Below are 22,500 nucleotides of genomic sequence, written 5' to 3' on the forward strand. Positions count from 1 at the left end.
CAGCCCACCGAGAGTGATGTTTCAACGTTCTCAGGTCGTTCTGTTTCCAGGTTACGACAATGATCCTTCCGCAGGTTCACCTACGGAAACCTTGTTACGACTTCTCCTTCCTCTAAATGATAAGGTTTAGTGGACTTCTCGCGATGTCGCAGACGGCGAACCACCCACGTCGCCGCGATCCGAACACTTCACCGGATCATTCAATCGTTAGGAGCGACGGGCGGTGTGTACAAAGGGCAGGGACGTAGTCAACGCGAGCTGATGACTCGCGCTTACTAGGAATTCCTCGTTGAAGACCAACAATTGCAATGATCTATCCCCATCACGATGAAATTTCAAAGATTACCCGGGCCTGTCGGACGAGGTGTGAACTCGTTGAATACATCAGTGTAGCGCGCATGCGGCCCAGAACATCTAAGGGCATCACAGACCTGTTATTGCCTCAAACTTCCTTGGCCTAAACGGCCATAGTCCCTCTAAGAAGCCGGCCGTGAAGGGATGCCTCCACGTAGCTAGTTAGCAGGCTGAGGTCTCGTTCGTTAACGGAATTAACCAGACAAATCGCTTCACCAACTAAGAACGGCCATGCACCACCACCCATAGAATCAAGAAAGAGCTCTCAATCTGTCAATCCTTACTATGTCTGGACCTGGTAAGTTTCCCCGTGTTGAGTCAAATTAAGCCGCATGCTCCACTCCTGGTGGTGCCCTTCCGTCAATTCCTTTAAGTTTCAGCCTTGCGACCATACTCCCCCCAGAACCAAAAAACTTTGATTTCTCATAAGGTGCCAGCGGAGTCCTAAAAGCAACATCCGCTGATCCCTGGTCGGCATCGTTTATGGTTGAGACTAGGACGGTATCTGATCGTCTTCGAGCCCCCAAATTTCGTTCTTGATTAATGAAAACATCCTTGGCAAATTCTTTCTGTTAGAAATATGAGAGAAGTGTTGCTGTGTAAGTTGTGTCTTTCTCATTAGCTCTCACTATCAATATATAGTGGAGGTTCACTAGGGTTTACAGCAAAGAGAGAATCTACACATTTAATACATATTGACCACAAAGATACAGACTTGGTCAAAGCTCATAAATGCTCCGGTTGAATGAGTCTTCATCTTGACTAGTCTTGGACGGATGTAGACGGACCTGAGACGGGTGTAGACGGACCGGATAGTCGAGTCAGCTGTAAACCTCCTTGATGGTTAATGGCAATCCACATATCCATATCATGGATTTATAACACTCCCCCTTGGATGCCATAACCATATCGGGCTTGTAATGTGCTAACGTTGCCTCATTAAAACCTCTCCCGGAAAAACCAAAACCCAATGTGGTAAAAAGGGAAACCAAGGAAAGGAAAAAGTGTACAACACACATTACTCCCCCTGATTTGGACATCACTGAAGGTCCTTGAGTCTTCGCATGCCAATCTGCTGCTTGAGCTTCCTGAATGTGCTGGTGGGAAGTGACTAGGTGAAAAGGTCGGCTGAGTTCTCACTTGACTGGATTTGAGTGACGCTGACCTCCTTGGCTTTCTGCAACACATGTGCGAAGAAGAACTTGGGTAGCACATGTTTGGTTCGGTCACCTTTGATATACCCATCTTTGAGTTGAGCAATGCAGGCTGCATTATCCTCATATATGATGGTTGGACCATTGTCCTCGACCATTCCACTATCTGATCGGATGTGTTGAGTCATAGACCTAAACCATACACACTCACGACTTGCCTCATGCATGGCTAAGATTTCTGAGTGATTAGATGATGTGGCTGCTATAGTTTGTTTCATGGAATGCCATGATATTGCAGTACCACCATAAGTAAACACATAACCGGTTTGGGACCGACCATGGTGTGGATCAGATAAGTAGCCTGCATCAGCAAAGCCTACTAAACCATCTTTGGTTTCATTGGTATAAAATAGACCCAAATCCTTAGTTCCTTGAAGGTAACGTAGGATATGTTTAATTCCATTTCAGTGCCTTTGGGTCGGACATGAACTAAAACGGGCTAGGAGGCTAACGACAAAACATATATCTGGTCTAGTGTGGCTAGCCAAATACAGTAACGCTCTTATGGCACTGAGGTAAGGCACTTCAGGACCCAGGACATTCTCATCATCCTCCTTAGGACGGAATGGGTCAGTGTCCACTCCAAGGGACCTCACGACCATTGGGCTGGTCAATGGGTGAGCCTGGTCCATGTTAAATCTCTTGAGTATCTTTTCTGTATATTCCTTTTGATGCACAAGGATTCCTCCTTTTATATACTCAAGTTGTAACCCCAAACAGACTTTAGTTTTACCTAGGTCTTTCATTTCAAACTCTTTCTTGAGATATTCAACTGTTTGGGCGATTTCCCCAAGGGTTCCAATGATGTTCAAATCATCAACATACACTGCTATGATAACAAATCCTTTGTTTGCAAACTTCTTTATAAAGATACATGGACTGATAGGGTCGTTCTTATAGCCAACTTTGGCAAGGTATTCGCTTAAGCGATTATACCACATTCGACCACTTTGCTAAAGTCCATATAAGGATTTGTTCAGCCTTATGCAGTGTTCTTCTTGAGAATCTTTATTAGCTTTAAGCTCAACACCCTCTGGTAATCTCATATATATTTCGTTATCCAGTGGACCATAAAGGTATGCGGTTACAACATCCATTAACCGCATATCAAAATTTTCTTTGATGGCCAGACTTATTAAAAATCGAAATGTAGTTGCATCCACCACAGGGGAGTATGTCTCCTCATAATCGATGCATGGTATTTGTGAGAATCCTTGTGCTACAAGCCGTTCTTTGTATATTACAATTTCACCATGTTCATTTCCCTTCCTCACAAATACCCACTTATATCCTACTGGTTTAACATTATAAGGTGTCCGGATAATCGATCCAAAGACATTCATTTTCTTAAATGATTCTAACACCACATTTATGGCTTCTTTCCATTTGAGCCAATCTAATCTTTGAGTGCACTCTAGTATAGTCGTGGGTTCATGATCCTCATCTAAGTCCATCATATCAAGGGCTACTTGGTATGCAAATATATCATTGATGTCGACATCTTTCCGGTTCCATCTTGTCCCAGACATTAAATAATTAATTGAGATCTCATCATTAGCACCTTCAGTACCATGAGGCTCGGCGTCCCGAGTCTCATTGGTTGGTACCTTAGGCATGGACATTTCGGCCTTGTCTGGACAATCTATGACCTCGGTTTCTTTTGCACCTTTCTTTAGTTTCCGAGGTCTTTTATCTTTGGAACCAATTGGTCTACCATGCTTAAGACGTGCTTTAGACTCTGTAGCCACTTGATTGTGTCCATCTTGGACATCAATACTTATTGGTGCATTACAAGCTGGTATATAGGACTTAGTCACTCTTTTCGGGTCAGCAAAGGAATCAGGCAATTGATTAGCTAGCTTTTGCATATGAGTTATTTTCTGGACTTCTAAATCACATGATTGAGCCCGAGGATCTTGCCATGATAAGGATGTTTGATTCCATACAATTTCTTTCCCCAGCTTGTTATTTTCTCCCCCTAATGTTGGGTACTCTGATTCATCAAAATGACAATCAGCATATCTGGCCTTAAATAAATCTCCAGTAGTAGGCTCAAGATATTTAATAATGGTTGGAGAATCAAAACCAACATATATTCCCATCCTCCTTTGAGGTCCCATTTTTGTTCTCTGTGGTGGTGCAATAGGGACGTACACAGAACATCCAAATGTTTTGATATGGGATACGTCTGGCTCATGACCCGAGAGTAATTGGGATGGAGAATATTTATGTTCACTGGATGGCCTTATGCGTATTAATTCAGCAGCATGTAATACCGCATGTCCCCAAGCTGATACTGGTAGCTTCGACCTCATGAGTAATGGTCGAGCAATCAACTGGATTCTTTTAATGAAGGATTCGGCCAATCCGTTCTGTGTATGTACATGTGCCACGGAGTGTTCCACACTTACCCCCATGGACATACAGTAATCATTAAAAGCTTGGGAACTGAATTCACTTGCATTGTCAAGACGTATAGTCTTTAGTGGAAAATCTGGAAAATGGGCTCGCAGTCTTATGATCTGTGCCAATAGTCTTGCCAATGCTATGTTTCTAGATGATAATAGACAAACATGCGACCATCTGGTCGATGCGTCAATGAGGACCATAAAATATCGAAATGTCCCACAAGGTGGGTGTATTGGTCCACATATGTCACCATGTATTATTTCCAGAAAGTTTAATGTTTCCTTACCCACCTTTCCAGGTGATGGCCTTATTATTAATTTTCCTTGTGAGCATGGAATACATGTAATGCTCATAGGGATAGTTATCCTATCTTTCAAGGAATGGTCAGTTGAGCTCGAGATTATTTTGCGCATCATGGATCTGCCAGGATGGCCAAGCCTTTCATGCCATTGTTTAAAGGCTTCTCTGAACTCATTAGGAATTGAAGTGTTAGCCTCACTCGATTTTATATTGGCACAATAGAGGCCTATTGATATAGCAGGGATAGTCTCTAGGACTTTCTTATGGCCTTGGGCATTTTCATAAATCAAGAGGAATTCTTTCTTTCCCTCGCCCCTAGTTTCAACATGAAGATCATTCATGCGAATGTCTTTGATAATGTCTTTGAAACTTAACAGATTTCTCTTTGATTTAGGAGAATATAATGCATTAGAAATTTCTAAATGTGTGCCTTTAGGCATCACTAAGTGAGCCGGGCCATGGCCTTCAATAAGGCTGGCCGTGGCTGCTATAGTATTGATATTAGCACTCTTTAAAATGAGGCTAACAAAATATTTTTGTCTTTTAATATAGTGTGACTTGATCCACTATCCACTACTAGCTGGTTCTTGTCTTCTTTCATTTCTGAAAATAGACAAGAGTCAACACCTTAGATATTACTTAGGTTTAAAGTATGTTTTAATGGCTTTGTTTTATGTTCTTAATAATTTCAACTTTGTATAAGGCATATATATAAAGTAAAAACTTTATTTCATAAATAGAATTGCCAAAGTCATAGAACATGGGAAACAAAAGACATAAAGCCAAATCAAGAATTCAAAGTGCAAAGACAAAAGCAATATGATATCAAAATCTTCATATTCAGCCACTTGTAAGGAGGTCTGAAGTCTCAAAGTCCTCATGATCATCTTTGTCATGGGCTTGATCATCCTCATGGTCCAGATCATTCTCATCATCATAATGGACCAAATTTGCCTCAGAGTTCTTGCCCTTTATGCTCTCCTGGTAGAGCTTAACAAGGTGTTGGGGAGTTTTGCATTTATTAGCCCAATGATTGGTCATCCCACAACGATAGCAAGCAGATTTGGTCGAGCTCGAGCCATGGGTTTTGAAGTCGGACTTATACCCACGGCTAGCTTGATGACCTCGGCTGTGGCCTCGGCCTCGGCTGCGACCAAGATGGTCTCGTGGTTGAAATCCACGGGCACGTGGTTGAAACCCACGGTTACGACCTTGCCATCTACCACGGCCTTTCATGCGACCATGGTATGACTCTCTTGGAGTCTCATCCTTTGGCTCTACGGCCGCATGTGCCTCAGGCAATGCTTTAGCACCAGGAGGCCTTAGCTCACTGTTCATCATGAGCAACTCATTGTCTTGCTCAGCTAGCAACAAACAAGAGATTAAGGCAGCATAAGTGGAGAAACCCTTCTCTCGGTATTGTTGCTGAAGCACATCATTGCTGGTGTGGAATGTGGAGAATGTTTTCTCCAACATATCAGCATCAGTAATAGTCTCACCACAAAGTTTCAACTTTGAGACTATTTTGAACAAAGCCGAGTTATACTCTTCCACAGACTTATAGTCTTGGATTCTCAGGTTTCTCCAATCATAAAAGGCTTTTGGCAATATCACAGTTTTCTGATAATTAAATCTGGTTTTCAACTCTGTCCAAAGTTCAAGAGGATTCTCAATTGTGAGATACAGGTCATTGAGACCTTCAGCAAGGTGATGGTGAATGACAACAATTGCCTTGTAATTATCCTTGTCTGATGGCTCAGTGCCTTCAGTGATAGTATCACCAAGGTTTCTGGACCTTAAGAGGATTTTGGTATCAAGCTCCCATTGGAGGTAATTATCTCCGGAGAGATTGAGGGAAGCATATTCAAGGTTGTTGATTTTCGACATCTGAATCAAATATCCATAAAGGAGTAAGGATTCATAATATAATTCAGGATTTGAATTTATATGCCAAGGAGATTGATGATTTATTATGCATTTTATTTTCAGAAAATATTTTATATGCATTAAGATAAAATGTTCAAGATATTTGTAAACCAAAGTAGATTTTCAAAATCGGTTAAAACTTGGTTTATAATTTCGAATAAAGCAAATGTACTAAATTTTAAATGGAAACCGATTTTGTCTATCTATATGCAAACAGTGTGAATCATTTAGATGCAAACAACATGAACCACTTCAGACGCACTAGTATCATCATTGCTAAAGCTATGCGAACATGTATGTTTGGTTTCAATTATGTGATACCTATGTCCAGTTTTAACAATATGATAGTTGGATGCATGCAAATGTCAGTTCATGGATGATTTCAAGTTTGATCTAATGATTTACTAAATGATGCTATCAGGTATGCAAATGATCAGTACATAATTTAATCATAGAATCAGGTTCAAGGATGAAACTAGATCAAGTTTTATTTTAACTAGCAAACTATGTGATCAAAATTCAGTATGATATAAAATCGGTTCATGGTTGGTTTTATTAACAACAATATGATCAAATGATTTCAAACAGATTTTATTCTACCATATGACATATCAATTTTTTAAAAACAAGACTATGGCTTATAAAACTTTTAGAAATAATTTTCAGTCAAAGATATGCACTTAATAAAATAAAAAAAAAGCATTTATAAAATCGATTATGCATTTATAAAAATCATAAAAGGTTTTTAAAAATTTGATAGTTACAAAACAAATATTAATAGTCAAGGATATGCAATGAATGATTTTAATTTCGATTTTATTGATGGGTTGACTGATTTTTAGGGGATCTGGCCGAAAATGGCACAGCAAGGATTTGATGGAGTTTTGTTTTGACCAGATTATACACTTATGTTTATCACATTTGGTAAAATGGCCAAACAAAAGGATTGAATCAAATGGTTTAAGCTTTCTCTAATAATTTTATGATTCATAAGTTTTTATAAACAAGATTCATGTAGATCTTTAGGTATTTTAATAAGTTTATAAGTTTTTAGAGAAACATAGAACCTTTAGAGAATTTTAAGTTTTATGGATTCAAAATAATTTTAGAATCAAGTTTCATATGGATCATATGGATCATAGAAACAAGATTTATATTTTAAATCCATAGTGTTGTAAAGAATGGGGAATTGTTTATGTGTATTATTAATGAACAATATGGGTTCCTTATATAAGGATTACAAAGTATAGGAAAAAGGAAATTATCCAAAACCTAATACAACATGAAATAGTAAAAGATCTAAAACAGATAAATGGAAACATCCTAGATCTAAGGTCGGCCAAAGGATAGGCCGACTCTCTCTCCTCAGCCGCCGACTCTCTCTCCTCTTGGACACGGCTGAGCCTTGTTTTGGTCTTGGTTATGGGCCATCCACATAATGATTTATAACACTCCCCCTTGGATGCCATAACCATATGGGTTTGTATCATGCACGACATTGCCTCATTAAAACCTCTCTAGGAAAACCAAAAACCCAAGGTGGGAAAAATGGAAACCGTAGACAGGAAAAAGAGTACAACACATGACACTCCCCTTGATGAAGGCATCACTGAAGATCCTTCAACTGGCGCATTCCTATCTGATGAACCAGCTTCTTGAACGTTGAGGTCGGCAGAGACTTAGTGAACAGATCGGCTGAATTGTCACTGGACCGAACCTGAACCACTTCGACTTCTTTAGCCTTCTGCAGGTCGTGGGTGAAGAAGAACTTAGGCAAGATGTGTTTTGTTCTATCTCCCTTAACGTATCCATCTTTGAGCTGAGCTATACAAGCTGCATTGTCCTCATAGATGATCGTTGGTTCTTCCTTTTCCTTTCCCACGGCCAAGCCACTTTCCCTTAAGATATGGCCGGTCATGTTCCTCAACCACACAAGCTCTCGGCTTGCTTCATACATGGCTATGATCTCGGCATGATTAGAGGATGTTGCCACTAAGGTTTGTTTCGTGGACCGCCAACTTACTGCAGCCCCACCGTGTATAAACACGTAACCTGTCTGAGATCTAGCATTGTGTGGGTCAGATAAGTACCGAGCATCTGCATATCCGGCCATGCTTTCTTCTGGCCGATCGGTATAGAACAATCCGAGATCGGTTGTTCCTTGCAGATATCTGAACAGATGTTTTATTCCGTTCCAGTGCCTAAGTGTCGGACATGAACTGAATCTAGACAGTAAACTCACGGCAAAACTAATGTCCGGTCTTGTATGGCTAGCCAAATACATTAAGGCTCCAATGGCACTTAGGTAAGGTACTTCCGGCCCGAGCATATCCTCGTCCGGCTTCTTTGGTCCAAATGGATCCTTCTCAAGGTCTAAGGACCTCACGACCATAGGACTCGAAAAGGAATGAGCCTTGTCCATATTGAACTGCTTGAGTATCTTTTCTGTTTATGTCTTTTGATGTACAAAGATTCCATTTTCCACATACTCAAATTGCAGTCCCAAACAGAACTTAGTTTTTCCTAAGTCTTTCATTTCGAATTCTTTCTTTAAACATTCGACCGTTTGGGAAATCTCTCCAGGAGTTCCAATCACATTCAGGTCGTCCACATAGACAGACATAATCACGAAGCCCTTGCTGTCAAATCACTTTATAAAGATACATGGACTTATTGGATCGTTCTTATAACCTTCTTTCATTAGGTACTCTGATAATCTGTTGTACCACATTCGACCTGATTGTTTCAAACCGTACAAGGCTTTATTCAGCTTAATGCAATGCTGTTCTCGAGAACCTTTCTTATCTTTGAGCTCAATACCCTCTGGAACTCTCATATGAATTTCATTATCCAGTGGACCGTACAGATACGCAGTTCTAGATGGTTTCCTTGATGCTCTCGGTCGGCTCGGCCGGTCCATCAATGTTCTAGATGGTTTCCTTGATGCTCTCGGATCCAGCACCTCTCTTGGACTTCCGAGGCTGTTTATCTTTGGAACCAATAGGTCTACCACGTTTGAGACGTTGTTTAGACTATGTAGCCAATTGATCTTGTCCCTTCTGGACATCTATTCGTATTGGTGCATTACAAGCCGGGATATATGATTTTGTCACTCTATTTGGGTCAGCAAATGAATCTGGCAGCTGATTAGCTAGCTTTTGAAGATGTATAATCTTTTGGACTTCCATATCACATTCTTTAGTCCGAGGATCTTGCCAAGATATTGATGGTCGAGACCATTCGATTTCTTTGCTCAACCGGCCGTTATCTCCCCCTAAGGTCGGATATGTGGACTCATCAAATTGTGAGTCTGCGTATCTGGCCTTAAACAAATCACCGGTTGTTGGCTCAAGATACTTTATAATACTTGGGGAGTCATATCCTACGTATATTCTCATCCTCCTCTATGGTCCCATTTTAGTTCTCTATGGTGGAGCAATTGGAATGTAGACGGCACATCCAAATGTTTTGATGTGGGACACGTCTGGCTCATGACCCGTGAGTAACTGGGATGGCGAATATCTATGCTCACTAGATGGCCTGATGCGAATTAGTTCTGCTGCATGTAATACGACATGTCCCCACGCTGATACCGGGAGCTGAGACCGCATGAGCAATGGTCTGGCTATCAGCTGGATATGTTTAATGAATGATTTGGCCAAGCCGTTCTGCGTATGTACATGTGCCACGGAGTGTTCAACACTTACCCCCATGGACATACAATAGTCATTAAACGTCTAGGACGTAAACTCACCAGCATTGTCTAGACGTATAGTCTTTAAAGGGATGTCTGGAAAGTGTGCTCTCAGTCTTATTATCTGAGCAAGCAGGCGTGAAAATGCCAAGTTCCGAGTGGACAGTAGACAGACATGTTACCATCTGGTCGATGCATCAATCAGGACCATGAAATACCGAAACGTCCACTAGGTGGGTGTATTAGTCCACATATGTCTCCCTGAATCCTTTCCAGGAAATTTATAATCTCTTTATTAACTTTGTCTGGTGATGGCCTGGTTATGAGTTTCCCTTGTGCACATGCTGCACATGTGAGATTGTATGGGACAACTCCTTTGAACGTGTGCCCTTGTGAATTCATCATCAACTTTAGCATCATTTTAGTACCGGGATGGCCAAGCCAGTTATGCCATAGAGTGAAATTGTCGCAGGCATTAGCCTCGATCATACTGACCTTTGCATAGTATAGGCCAGTAGACATTGCAGCTAAGGTTTCTAGGATCCTTTTATAGCCTTTGGTGATCGAAATTATGTTAAGGAATTCTTTATTTCCTTCTTCCCATGTTTCAAGTTGGAAACCGTTCAATCTTATGTCTTTGAAACTCAATAGGTTCCTTTTAGAGCTTGGGGAATACAAGGCATTTTTGATCTCTAGATGAGTGCCCTTAGGCATCAACACATAAGCCTGGCCGTGACCTTCAATCAGGCCGGCTACACCTGCAATAGTGTGTACGTTTGCACTTTGCATTGTGAGATTTAAGAAATATATTTTATCTCTAAGAATTGTATGATTTGTGCCACTATCCACCACGAGTATGCTCGTTTCGTCGTTCATTTCTATAAATAAGATTTCATTTCTCAGAGACTTCAAAAACTTTCATTTATTAAAGTTGCAGAACACCGAAATTAAAAACACCAAATCAATCATAAAACAATCATAAAGCTGTAAAAACAAGTCGTATCGAAAATTTAGTCTTTGAGACAATCAGAAGTCTCAAAGTCCATAAGGTCGTCATTTGCAACATCAGATTCTTTATCAGCCTCATAACCGGAATCATGGACCATATGAGCCTCCGGGTTCTTGTGTTTAAGACTCTCTTGGTAGAGCTCACATAAGTGCTTAGGAGTTCTACAATTTTTGGCCCAATGGTTGCTCATCCCACATCTGTGACAAACAGATTTGGTCGAGTAAGACGGTTTAGATATACCGCCTCGACCATAACCACCTCGGCCATGGCCGGGATTGGAACCACGACCACGGTTATTGTGGTTTCCATTCCGGCCGGCCAAGTACCTATCTCGACTGTTCGAGTAATTGTCACGGTTCTTGTATCCACCACGGCCTTTGCCGTGTGATATCTTATCATTCTGGATGTAATTGCACTCGTTGGGATTTTTCTTTTCAACTTCATTGGCCTCTGGTAATGGGGCAGATCCGGCAGGTCTAGCTTCACTGTTCTTCATCAGGAGCTCATTGTTTGCCTCGGCCAGGAGCAGGCACGAGATCAGATCAGTGTATGTGGTGAAGCCTTTCATTCGGTACTGCTGCTGCAGGATTATGTTTGAGGAATGAAACGTAGAGAATGTTTTCTCGAGCAACTCTTCTTCGGTTACTACTTCACCACAAAGTCTCAACATTGAGACCGTCTTAAACAAGACCGAATTGTACTCATCCACTGACTTATAATCCATGAATCTTAGATTCTTCCAGTCATTTCTAGCTTTTGGGAGTAACACCGTTTTCTGGTGATCATATCTATGCTGTAAAGCATCCCAAAGCTCTAGTGGATTTTCCATCGTAATGTACTGATCTTTTAGACCTTCAATGAGGTGATGGCGTATAATGCTTATAGCCCTGTACCGATTCTTGTCGGTCTCATTGTTGTCCTTGATGATTGTATCACCAAGACCTTTTGACCTTAAGCTGATCTTTGTATTTAGCGCCCACTGCAAGTAGTTATCTCCGGAGAGATTAAGGGCTGCGTAGTCTCTATTTGAGATTTTTGACATCTGAATCACATCATCATTTCAATTTAGGTTCACAATGTGATCATGTGGCCGCATGGTATAACAAGCTCGGCCACAAACTTGTCTTACGCATCTATGAGAAAACAATCAATCTAATCGACCATGGTGCGAATCAATCAAGCCACACGGCCATGTAGTCAAGCAATAGGATCGGACATGTAAATCTAAATTGACCATGGTGCGAACAATCCTAATATATGTTTCTACATGTATCAGAGAGATTAAGGCCACACGGCCATATGAATTTCAATGCAATCAGATTCGAATGCGTATGTTTCTACATGCTGGTCGATTTTAAACAATACGAATGCAATTCAATTTCAAATTCATATGTATGCAAACAATCTTAGCAATTTATGAATTTAGGGTTTCTACTTTTAAAACTAAGGCTGCCGGTTTTAATTAAAGGTTTCAAGGCCTTTAGGATTCAAGTTCTAGATCAGATTACTTCAATCAATCTAACAATCCTAAAACCTCAAATCAACAAACAATTCAATCAATTAAAATCGAATTCAGTCCTTTAGGGTTTAGGGTTTCGATTCCTAAATTAGGTTTCTCAAAATCAAATCAGGAACAATCAATTTAAGTTCTAAGGAATCGATTTCTATATTTCTAGTTAAGAGATTGCCGATTTTAATCTTGTAGGTTTTAGGGTTTTGATCAAGATCAAAGTTTCCATAATTATGGATTAGGGTTTCTGATCAATCTAGGTTCTCAGATTTAAGTTATACCTTTGCTTTGTAGGGGTTTAGAACCGGACCACCTTTAGAGAGAGAGAGAGAGAACCGATCGGGTCGCGGATGGGACGATCGCGGGCTGGAGGTGTCTCGGCTGCGAGCTGCGCGGAGATCAGGTCGTCTCGAGTGCGATCACGTCATGGTGTGGATTGCGAGCTGGACGGTTCTTCTGAGCTGAGAACGTGATCTGAGAACGTCAAGGATTCAAGAGGGATCTGCTGAGTTCTTGGATGAACTAAGAACGTGATTAGGGTTTAGGGTTCTTGGTGGTGGTCGCCGGTTTTTGGCTTTTAGGGTTAGAGGTTTCGATTTGTCTCAGGGATCTAGAGACGATCGTGCTGATAACGTGCTGTAAAGAATGGGGAATTGTTTCTGTGTATTATTAATGAGTAATAGAGGTTCCTTATATAAGGATTACAAAGTATAGGAAAAAGGAAATTATCCAAAACCTAATACAACATGAAATAGGAAAAGATCTAAAACAGATAAATGGAAACATCCTAGATCTAAGGTCGGCCAAAGGATAGACCGACTTTCTCTCCTCAGCCGCCGACTCTCTCTCCCCTTGGACACGGCTGGGCCTTGTCTTGGTCTTGGTTATGGGCCATCCACATAATGATTTATAACAAAATTAATATTTTTGAAGAAAGTTTTCTGAAAGGAAACATCAAAAATATGTCAACAATGAGTTTAGGATGTCAAGTGTTGATCAAAAGTTGCTATAGACATCCGTGAAGACAACAAAACTCCGAACCTTGTAGCATGCAAAAGACATGGTTAGAAGCAAAAGAAAATTGTGAAAATTTACCAGAAAATAGCTTTAACCATCCTTATGAAGCATGCGAAAAATCAGATTCAAATTCGAAGTTTTTGTTTTTTTACATTAAAAATACTCCCGGAACACAACCAACGTCTACTGGTGACATACTGAAAAAAGTGTTTTCTCTATATAAGGGGTAGGCACTCCTCTGTGCCTACCATGAGGGTGGGAGTCCGAATGGGTGTGGGTAATGTCCGAGTGCTTGGTGCAGCACGATGATGCTTGGGTTGAGGTCCGATGGTCGGGACTGTCTCCGGTGACTTTTCCGGCGACTTTTCCGGCGACTTTTTCGGTGGACCATTTTGCCCCTAAAATCAAATTTTCGCGCTTGTGTGGTCTTGGCCTGGTTTCATCCGTCTTCCAGCTGCTCTTTTGATTACATCTCGAGAGTGGTTGGAAAGATTGATTTTAGTGGGGCAATGAACGTGCGGCGCATGAGTGGTGATTGGATAGCTAGTGTTTGTAGGCTCTGTGCTCGCGCACCCAACTACAGACCAACTATCCTTCTCAGTTTCTTCACTAGCATAGTTATGCTTGTTGAACTGATCAGGGGCCTGTGTTGCGTACCTATCTAGAAGGAATTGTTAAGCTTTGCTTAAAATGTTGTTTGCGGCATCTCCTTCATTGGGGAAGTCGTGAACACATAAGCCGGCACTTGTGATCCTTGCGTCTTTGTATAATTTATGCATTGTTCGCCAAGGTGAACAAGCTGTTTGCTGGGATCTCGGTTGCGGAAATATTATGGCGGTGACTCGAAGAAATTATGTCCTGCTAAGCACGTTTGTCTCCGGACAAAAGATGACGGTCAAGTCTTCGTCTGTTCCCTCTTTCCATGTGTTTGCGGGAACATGACCAGGGCTTGCCGTGATTTATGAATGCTACCTGGTTGATCCTGATAGTAGTCATATTCTTGTCTCAAAGATTAAGCCATGCATGTGTAAGTATGAACGAATTCAGATTGTGAAACTGCGAATGGCTCATTAAATCAGTTATAGTTTGTTTGATGGTAACTACTACTCGGATAACCGTAGTAATTCTAGAGCTAATACGTGAAACAAACCCCGACTTCTGGAAGGGATGCATTTATTAGATAAAAGGTCGATGCGGGCTCTGCCCGTTGCTCTGATGATTCATGATAACTCGACGGATCGCATGGCCTTAGTGCTGGCGACGCATCATTCAAATTTCTGCCCTATCAACTTTCGATGGTAGGATAGTGGCTTACCATGGTGGTAACGGGTGACAGAGAATTAGGGTTCGATTCCAGAGAGGGAGCCTGAGAAACGGCTACCACATCCAAGGAAGGCAGCAGGCACGCAAATTACCCAATCCTGACACGGGGAGGTAGTGACAATAAATAACAATACCGGGCTCTTTGAGTCTGGTAATTGGAATGTGTTATAAATCCATGATATGGATATGTGGATTGCCATTAACCATCAAGGAGGTTTACATCCAACCCGACTATCCGGTCCGTCTACACCCGTCTCCGGTCCGTCTACATCCGTCCAAGACTAGTCAAGATGAAGACTCATTCAACCGGAGCATTTATTAGCTTTGACCAAGTCTATATCTTTGTGGTCAATATGTATTAAATGTGTAGATTCTCTCCTTGTTGTAAACCCTTGTGAACCTCCACTATATATTGATAGTGAGAGCTAATGAGAAAGACACAACTTACACAGCAACACTTCTCTCATATTTCTAACACGTTATCAGCACGATTGTGCTCTCCACCTGAGAAAGCTCTCTCCGCCGGTGTTCTCCTTTCCGGCCAGCTCCTCCGGTGCTCAGCCTTTGCTCCACCGGCGCTCAGCCTTCTCTCCACCAGGCCACCTCTCTCTCTCCGCCGGAAAACTCCTCTCTCTCTCAAATTCTCGGCAACTCTCAGCCTCTCTCTCACGGTGGTCCTCTCAGATTCTTGTGGTGAAAAAGGTAAACAAATCAAAACCTTGAAATCTAAAGAACACCATTATATCTGAAAGAAATCTAGGATCTATATGAATCCATAACTTATAAACAATCTATGGATTTAAAATATTAATCTTGTTTCTATGATCCATATGAAACTTGATTCTAAATTTATTTTGAATCCATAAAACTTAAAATTCTCTAAAGGTTCTATGTTTCTCTAAAAACTTATAAACTTATCAAAATACCTAAAGATCTACATGAATCTTGTTTATAAAAACATATGAATCATAAAATTATTAGAGAAAGCTTAAACCTTTTGATTCAATCCTTTTGTTTGGCCATTTTACCAGATGTGATAAACATAAGTGTATAATCTGGCCAAAACAAAATTCCATCAATCCTTGCTGTGCCATTTTCGGCCAGATCCCCTAAAATCAGTCAACCCATCAATAAAATCGAAATTAAAATCATTCATTGCATATCCTTGACTATTAATATTTGTTTTGTAACTATCAAAGTTTTAAAAACCTTTTATGATTTTTATAAATGCAAAATCGATTTTATAAATGCTTGTTTGATTTTATTAAGTGCATATCTTTGACTGAAAATTATTTCTAAAGTTTTATAAGCCATAGTCTTGTTTTAAAATTGATATGTCATAAGGTAGAATAAAATCTGTTTGAAATCATTTGATCATATTGTTGTTAATTAAACCAACCATGAACCGATTTTATATCATACTGAATTTTGATCACATAGTTTGCTAGTTAAAATAAAACTTGATTCTAGTTTCATCCTTGAACCTGATTCTATGATTAAATTATGTACTGATCATTTGCATACCTGATAGCATCATTTAGTAAATCATTAGATCGAACTTGAATCATCCATGAACTGACCTTTGCATGCATCCAACTATCATATTGTTAAAACTGGACATAGGTATCACATAATTGAAACCAAACATACATGTTCGCATAGCTTTAGCAATGATGATACTAGTGCGTCTGAAGTGGTTCATGTTGTTTGCATCTAAATGATTCACACTGTTTGTATATAGTTAGACAAAATCGGTTTCCATTTAAAATTTAGTACATTTGCTTTATTCGAAATTATAAACCAAGTTTTAACCGATTTTGAAAATCTACTTTGGTTTACAAATATCTTGAACATTTTATCTTAATGCATATAAAATATTTTCTGAAAATAAAATGCATAGTAAATCATCAATCTCCTTGGCATATAAATTTAAATCATATTATGAATCCTTACTCCTTTATGGATATTTGATTCAGATGTCGAAAATCAACAACCTTGAATATGCTTCCCTCAATCTCTCCGGAGATAATTACCTCCAATGGGAGCTTGATACCAAAATCCTCTTAAGGTCCAGAAACCTTGGTGATACTATCACTGAAGGCACTGAGCCATCAGACAAGGATAATTACAAGGCAATTGTTGTCATTCGCCATCACCTTGTTGAAGGTCTCAAGGACCAGTATCTCACAATTGAGAATCCTCTGGAACTTTGGACAGAGTTGAAAACCAGATTTAATCATCAGAAAACTGTGATATTGCCAAAAGCCCTTTATGATTGGAGAAACCTGAGAATCCAAGACTATAAGTCTGTGGAAGAGTATAACTCGGCTTTGTTCAAAATAGTCTCAAAGTTGAAACTTTGGGGTGAGACTATTACTGATGCTGATATGTTGGAAAAAACATTCTCCACATTCCACACCAGCAATGTTGTGCTTCGGCAACAGTACCGAGAGAAGGGTTTCTCCACTTATGCTGCCTTAATCTCTTGTTTGTTGCTAGCTGAGCAAAACAATGAGTTGCTCATAATGAACAGTGAGCTAAGGCCTCCTGGTTCTAAAGCATTGCCTGAGGCACATGCGGCCGTAGAGGAAAAGGATGAGACTCCAAGAGAGTCATACCGTGGTCGCATGAGAGGCCATGGTAGATGGCAAGGTCGTAACCGTGGGTTTCAACCACGTGGCCGTGGATTTCAACCACGAGACCATCTTGGTCGCAGCCGAGGCCGAGGCTATAGCCGAGGTCATCAAGCTAACCGTGGGTATAAGTCCGACTTCAAAACCCATGGCTCGAGCTCGACCAAATCTGCTTGCTATCGTTGTGGGATGACCAATCATTGGGCTAATAAATGCAAAACTCCCCAACACCTTGTTAAGCTCTACCAGGAGAGCATAAAGGGCAAGAACTCTGAGGCAAATTTGGTCCATTATGATGATGAGAATGATCTGGACCATGAGGATGATCAAGCCCATGACAAAGATGATCATGAGGTCTTTGAGACTTCAGACCTCCTTACAAGTGGCTGATCATATTGATTTCGATATCATATTGCTTTTGTCTTTATATCTTTTGTTTCCCATGTTCTAATGCATTATATTCTCCTAAATCAAAGAGAAATCTGTTAAGTTTCAAAGACATTCGCATGAATGATCTACATGTTGAAACTAGGGGCGAGGGAAAGAAAGAATTCCTCTTGATTTATGAAAATGACCAAGGCCATAAGAAAGTCCTAGAGACTATCCCTGCTATATCAATAGGCCTCAATTGTTCCAATATAAAATCGAGTGAGGCTAACACTTCAATTCCTAATGAGTTCAGAGAAGCCTTTAAACAATGGCATGAAAGGCTTGGCCATCCGGGCAGATCCATGATGCGCAAAATAATCTCGAGCTCAACTGGCCATTCCTTGAAAGATAGGATAACTATCCCTATGAGCATTACATGTATTCCATGCTCACAAGGAAAATTAATAATAAGGCCATCACCTGGAAAGGTGAGTAAGGAAACATTAAACTTTCTGGAAAGAATACATGGTGATATATGTGGACCAATACACCCACCTTGTGGGACATTTCGATATTTTATGGTCCTCATTGACGCATCGACCAGATGGTCGCATGTTTGTCTATTATCATCTAGAAACTTAGCATTGGCAAGACTATTGGCACAGATCATAAGACTGCGAGCCCATTTTCCAGATTTTCCACTAAAGACTATACGTCTTGACAATGCAAGTGAATTCAGTTCCCAAGCTTTTAATGATTACTGTATGTCCATGGGGGTAAGTGTGGAACACTCCGTGGCACATGTACATACACAGAATGGATTGGCCGAATCCTTCATTAAAAGAATCCAGTTGATTGCTCGACCATTACTCATGAGGTCGAAGCTACCAGTATCAGCTTGGGGACATGCGGTATTACATGCTGCTGAATTAATACGCATAAGGCCATCCAGTGAACATAAATATTCTCCATCCCAATTACTCTCGGGTCATGAGCCAGACGTATCCCATATCAAAACATTTGGATGTTCTGTGTACGTCCCTATTGCACCACCACAGAGAACAAAAATGGGACCTCAAAGGAGGATGGGAATATATGTTGGTTTTGATTCTCCAACCATTATTAAATATCTTGAGCCTACTACTGGAGATTTATTTAAGGCCAGATATGCTGATTGTCATTTTGATGAATCAGAGTACCCAACATTAGGGGGAGAAAATAACAAGCTGGGCAAAGAAATTGTATGGAATCAAACATCCTTATCATGGCAAGATCCTCGGACTCAATCATGTGATTTAGAAGTCCAGAAAATAATTCATATGCAAAAGCTAGCTAATCAATTGCCTGATTCCTTTGCTGACCCGAAAAGAGTGACTAAGTCCTATATACCAGCTTGTAATGCACCAATAAGTATTGATGTCCAAGATGGACACAATCAAGTGGCTACAGAGTCTAAAGCACGTCTTAAGCGTGGTAGACCAATTGGTTCCAAAGATAAAAGACCTCGGAAACTAAAGAAAGGTGCAAAAGAAACCGAGGTCATAGATTGTCCAGACAAGGCCGAAATGGCCATGCCTAAGGTACCAACCAATGAGACTCGGGACGCCGAGCCTCATGGTACTGAAGGTGCTAATGATGAGATCTCAATTAATTATTTAATGTCTGGGACAAGATGGAACCGGAAAGATGTCGACATCAATGATATATTTGCATACCAAGTAGCCCTTGATGTTATGGACTTAGATGAGGATCATGAACCCACGTCTATACTAGAGTGCACTCAAAGATCAGATTGGCTCAAATGGAAAGAAGCCATAAACGTGGAGTTAGAATCATTTAAGAAAAGGAATGTCTTTGGATCGATTATCCGGACACCTTATAATGTTAAACCAGTGGGATATAAGTGGGTATTTGTGAGGAAGAGAAATGAACATGGTGAAATTGTAAGATACAAAGCACGGCTTGTTGCACAAGGATTCTCACAAATACCAGGCATCGATTATGAGGAGACATACTCCCCTGTGGTGGATGCAACTACATTTCGATTTTTAATAAGTCTGGCCATCAAAGAAAATTTGGATATGCGGTTAATGGATGTTGTAACCGCATACCTTTATGGTCCACTGGATAACGAAATATATATGAGATTACCAGAGGGTGTTGAGCTTAAAGCTAATAAAGGTTCTCGAGAAGAACACTGCATAAGGCTGAACAAATCCTTATATGGACTTAAGCAAAGTGGTCGAATGTGGTATAATCGCTTAAGCGAATACCTTGCCAAAGTTGGCTATAAGAACGACCCTATCAGTCCATGTATCTTTATAAAGAAGTTTGCAAACAATGGATTTGTTATCATAGCAGTGTATGTTGATGATTTGAACATCATTGGAACCCCTGGGGAAATCGCCCAAACAGTTGAATATCTCAAGAAAGAGTTTGAAATGAAAGACCTAGGTAAAACTAAAGTCTGTTTGGGGTTACAACTTGAGTACATAAAAGGAGGAATCCTTGTGCATCAAAAGGCATATACAGAAAAGGTACTCAAGAGATTTAACATGGACCAGGCTCACCCATTGACCAGCCCAATGGTCGTGAGGTCCCTTGGAGTGGACAATGACCCATTCCGTCCTAAGGAGGAGAATGAGAATGTCCTGGGTCCAGAAGTGCCTTACCTCAGTGCCATAGGAGCGTTACTGTATTTGGCTAGCCACACTAGACCAGATATATGTTTTGCCGTTAGCCTCCTAGCCCGTTTTAGTTCATGTCCGACCCAAAGGCACTGGAATGAAATTAAACATATCCTACGTTACCTTCAAGGAACTAAGGATTTGGGTCTATTTTATACCAATGAAACCAAAGATGGTTTAGTAGGCTTTGCTGATGCAGGCTACTTATCTGATCCACACCATGCTCGGTCCCAAACCGGTTATGTGTTCACTCATGGTGGTACTGCAATATCATGGCGTTCCATGAAACAAACTATAGCAGCCACATCATCTAATCACTCAGAAATCTTAGCCATGCATGAGGCAAGTCGTGAGTGTGTATGGTTGAGGTCTATGACTCAACACATCCGATCAGATAGTGGAATGGTCGAGGACAATGGTCCGACCATCATATATGAGGATAATGCAGCCTGCATTGCTCAACTCAAAGATGGGTATATCAAAGGTGACCGAACCAAACATGTACTACCCAAGTTCTTCTTCACACATGAGTTGCAGAAAGCCAAGGAGGTCAGCGTCACTCAAATCCGGTCAAGTGAGAACTCAGCCGACCTCTTCACCAAGTCACTTCCCACCAGCACATTCAGGAAGCTCACGCAGCAGATTGGCATGCGAAGACTCAAGGACCTTCACTGATGTCCAAATCAGGGGGAGTAATGTGTGTTGTACTCTTTTTCCTTTCCTTGGTTTCCCTTTTTACCAAATTGGGTTTTGGGTTTTCCGGGAGAGGTTTTAATGAGGCAACGTTAGCACATTACAAGCCCGATATGGTTATGGCATCCAAGGGGGAGTGTTATAAATCCATGATATGGATATGTGGATTGCCATTAACCATCAAGGAGGTTTACATCCGACCCGACTATCCGGTCCGTCTACACCCGTCTCCGGTCCGTCTACATCCGTCCAAGACTAGTCAAGATGAAGACTAATTCAACCGGAGCATTTATGAGCTTTGACCAAGTCTATATCTTTGTGGTCAATATGTATTAAATGTGTAGATTCTCTCCTTGTTGTAAACCCTTGTGAACCTCCACTATATATTGATAGTGAGAGCTAATGAGAAAGACACAACTTACACAGCAACACTTCTCTCATATTTCTAACATCATTTGAATATTTGCTACTACCACTAAGATCTGCACCGACGGCCGCTCCGCCCGTGCTCACGCCCTAGGTTTTGCAGCGACCGCCGCGCCCTCCTACTCATCGAGGCCTGGCTCTTGCCCCGATGGCCGGGTATAGGTCGCGCGCTTCAGCGCCATCCATTTTCAGGGCTAGTTGATTCGGTAGGTGAGTTGTTAAACACTCCTTAGCGGATTTCGACTTCCATGACCACCGTCCTGCTGTCTTAATCGACCAACACCCTTTGTGGGTTCTAGTTTAGCGCGCAGTTGGGAACCGTAACCCGGCTTCCAATTCATCCCGCATCGCCAGTTCTGCTTACTAAAAATGGCCCACTTGGAGCTCTCGATTCCGTGGGATGGCTCAACAAAGCAGCCACCCCGTCCTACGTATTTAAAGTTTGAGAATAGGTCGAGGACGTTGCGTCCCCGATGCCTCTAATCATTGGCTTTACCCGATAGAACTCGTTTCCGAGCTCCAGCTATCCTGAGGGAAACTTCGAAGGGAACCAGCTACTAGATGGTTCGATTAGTCTTTCGCCCCTATACCCAAGTCAGACGAACGATTTGCACGTCAGTGTCGCTGCGGGCCTCCACCAAAGTTTCCTCTGGCTTCGCCCTGCTCAGGCATAGTTCACCATCTTTCGGGTCCCGACAGGCATGCTCACACTCGAACCCTTCTCAGAAGATCAAGGTCGGTCGGCTGTGCACCCGTGAGGGATCCAGCCAATCAGCTTCCTTACGCCTTACGGGTTTACTCACCCGTTGAGTCGCACACATGTCAGACTCGTTGGTCCGTGTTTCAAGACGGCTCGAATGGGGAGCCCATAGGTCGACGCCCTGAGCACGCAGATGCCGAGGCATGCCGTGAGGCGCGTACTGCAGACCACGATTA

At 41.3% G+C, this 22,500-nt stretch overlaps 2 protein-coding genes across 2 annotated transcripts in view; one reads left to right on the top strand and one right to left on the bottom strand.

Annotated features, from left to right (window-relative positions):
- Positions 1–10,907: 10,907 nt before the first annotated feature.
- LOC125590450 lies at positions 10,908–11,402 on the bottom strand. Its single transcript, XM_048764018.1, has one exon. The coding sequence runs from the start codon at positions 11,400–11,402 to the stop codon at positions 10,908–10,910; it is 495 nt and encodes a 164-aa protein (XP_048619975.1).
- Positions 11,403–17,281: 5,879 nt separating this feature from the next.
- LOC106404384 overlaps positions 17,282–22,500 on the top strand; it is an 11,398-nt gene continuing 6,179 nt past the window's right edge. The window contains exon 1 of the mRNA XM_048764019.1: positions 17,282–17,396. Within this exon, the coding sequence (XP_048619976.1) occupies positions 17,282–17,396 (115 nt within the window). The remainder of the gene's footprint in view (positions 17,397–22,500) is intronic.

The sequence above is a fragment of the Brassica napus genome, chromosome C7 (assembly GCF_020379485.1).
Source record: "Brassica napus cultivar Da-Ae chromosome C7, Da-Ae, whole genome shotgun sequence".
NCBI lineage: Eukaryota > Viridiplantae > Streptophyta > Magnoliopsida > Brassicales > Brassicaceae > Brassica > Brassica napus.

Excerpts from the sequence above, each read along its gene's own strand:
- LOC125590450 (XM_048764018.1), bottom strand. The coding sequence starts at position 11,402 with ATGAAGAACAGTGAAGCTAGACCTGCCGGATCTGCCCCATTACCAGAG.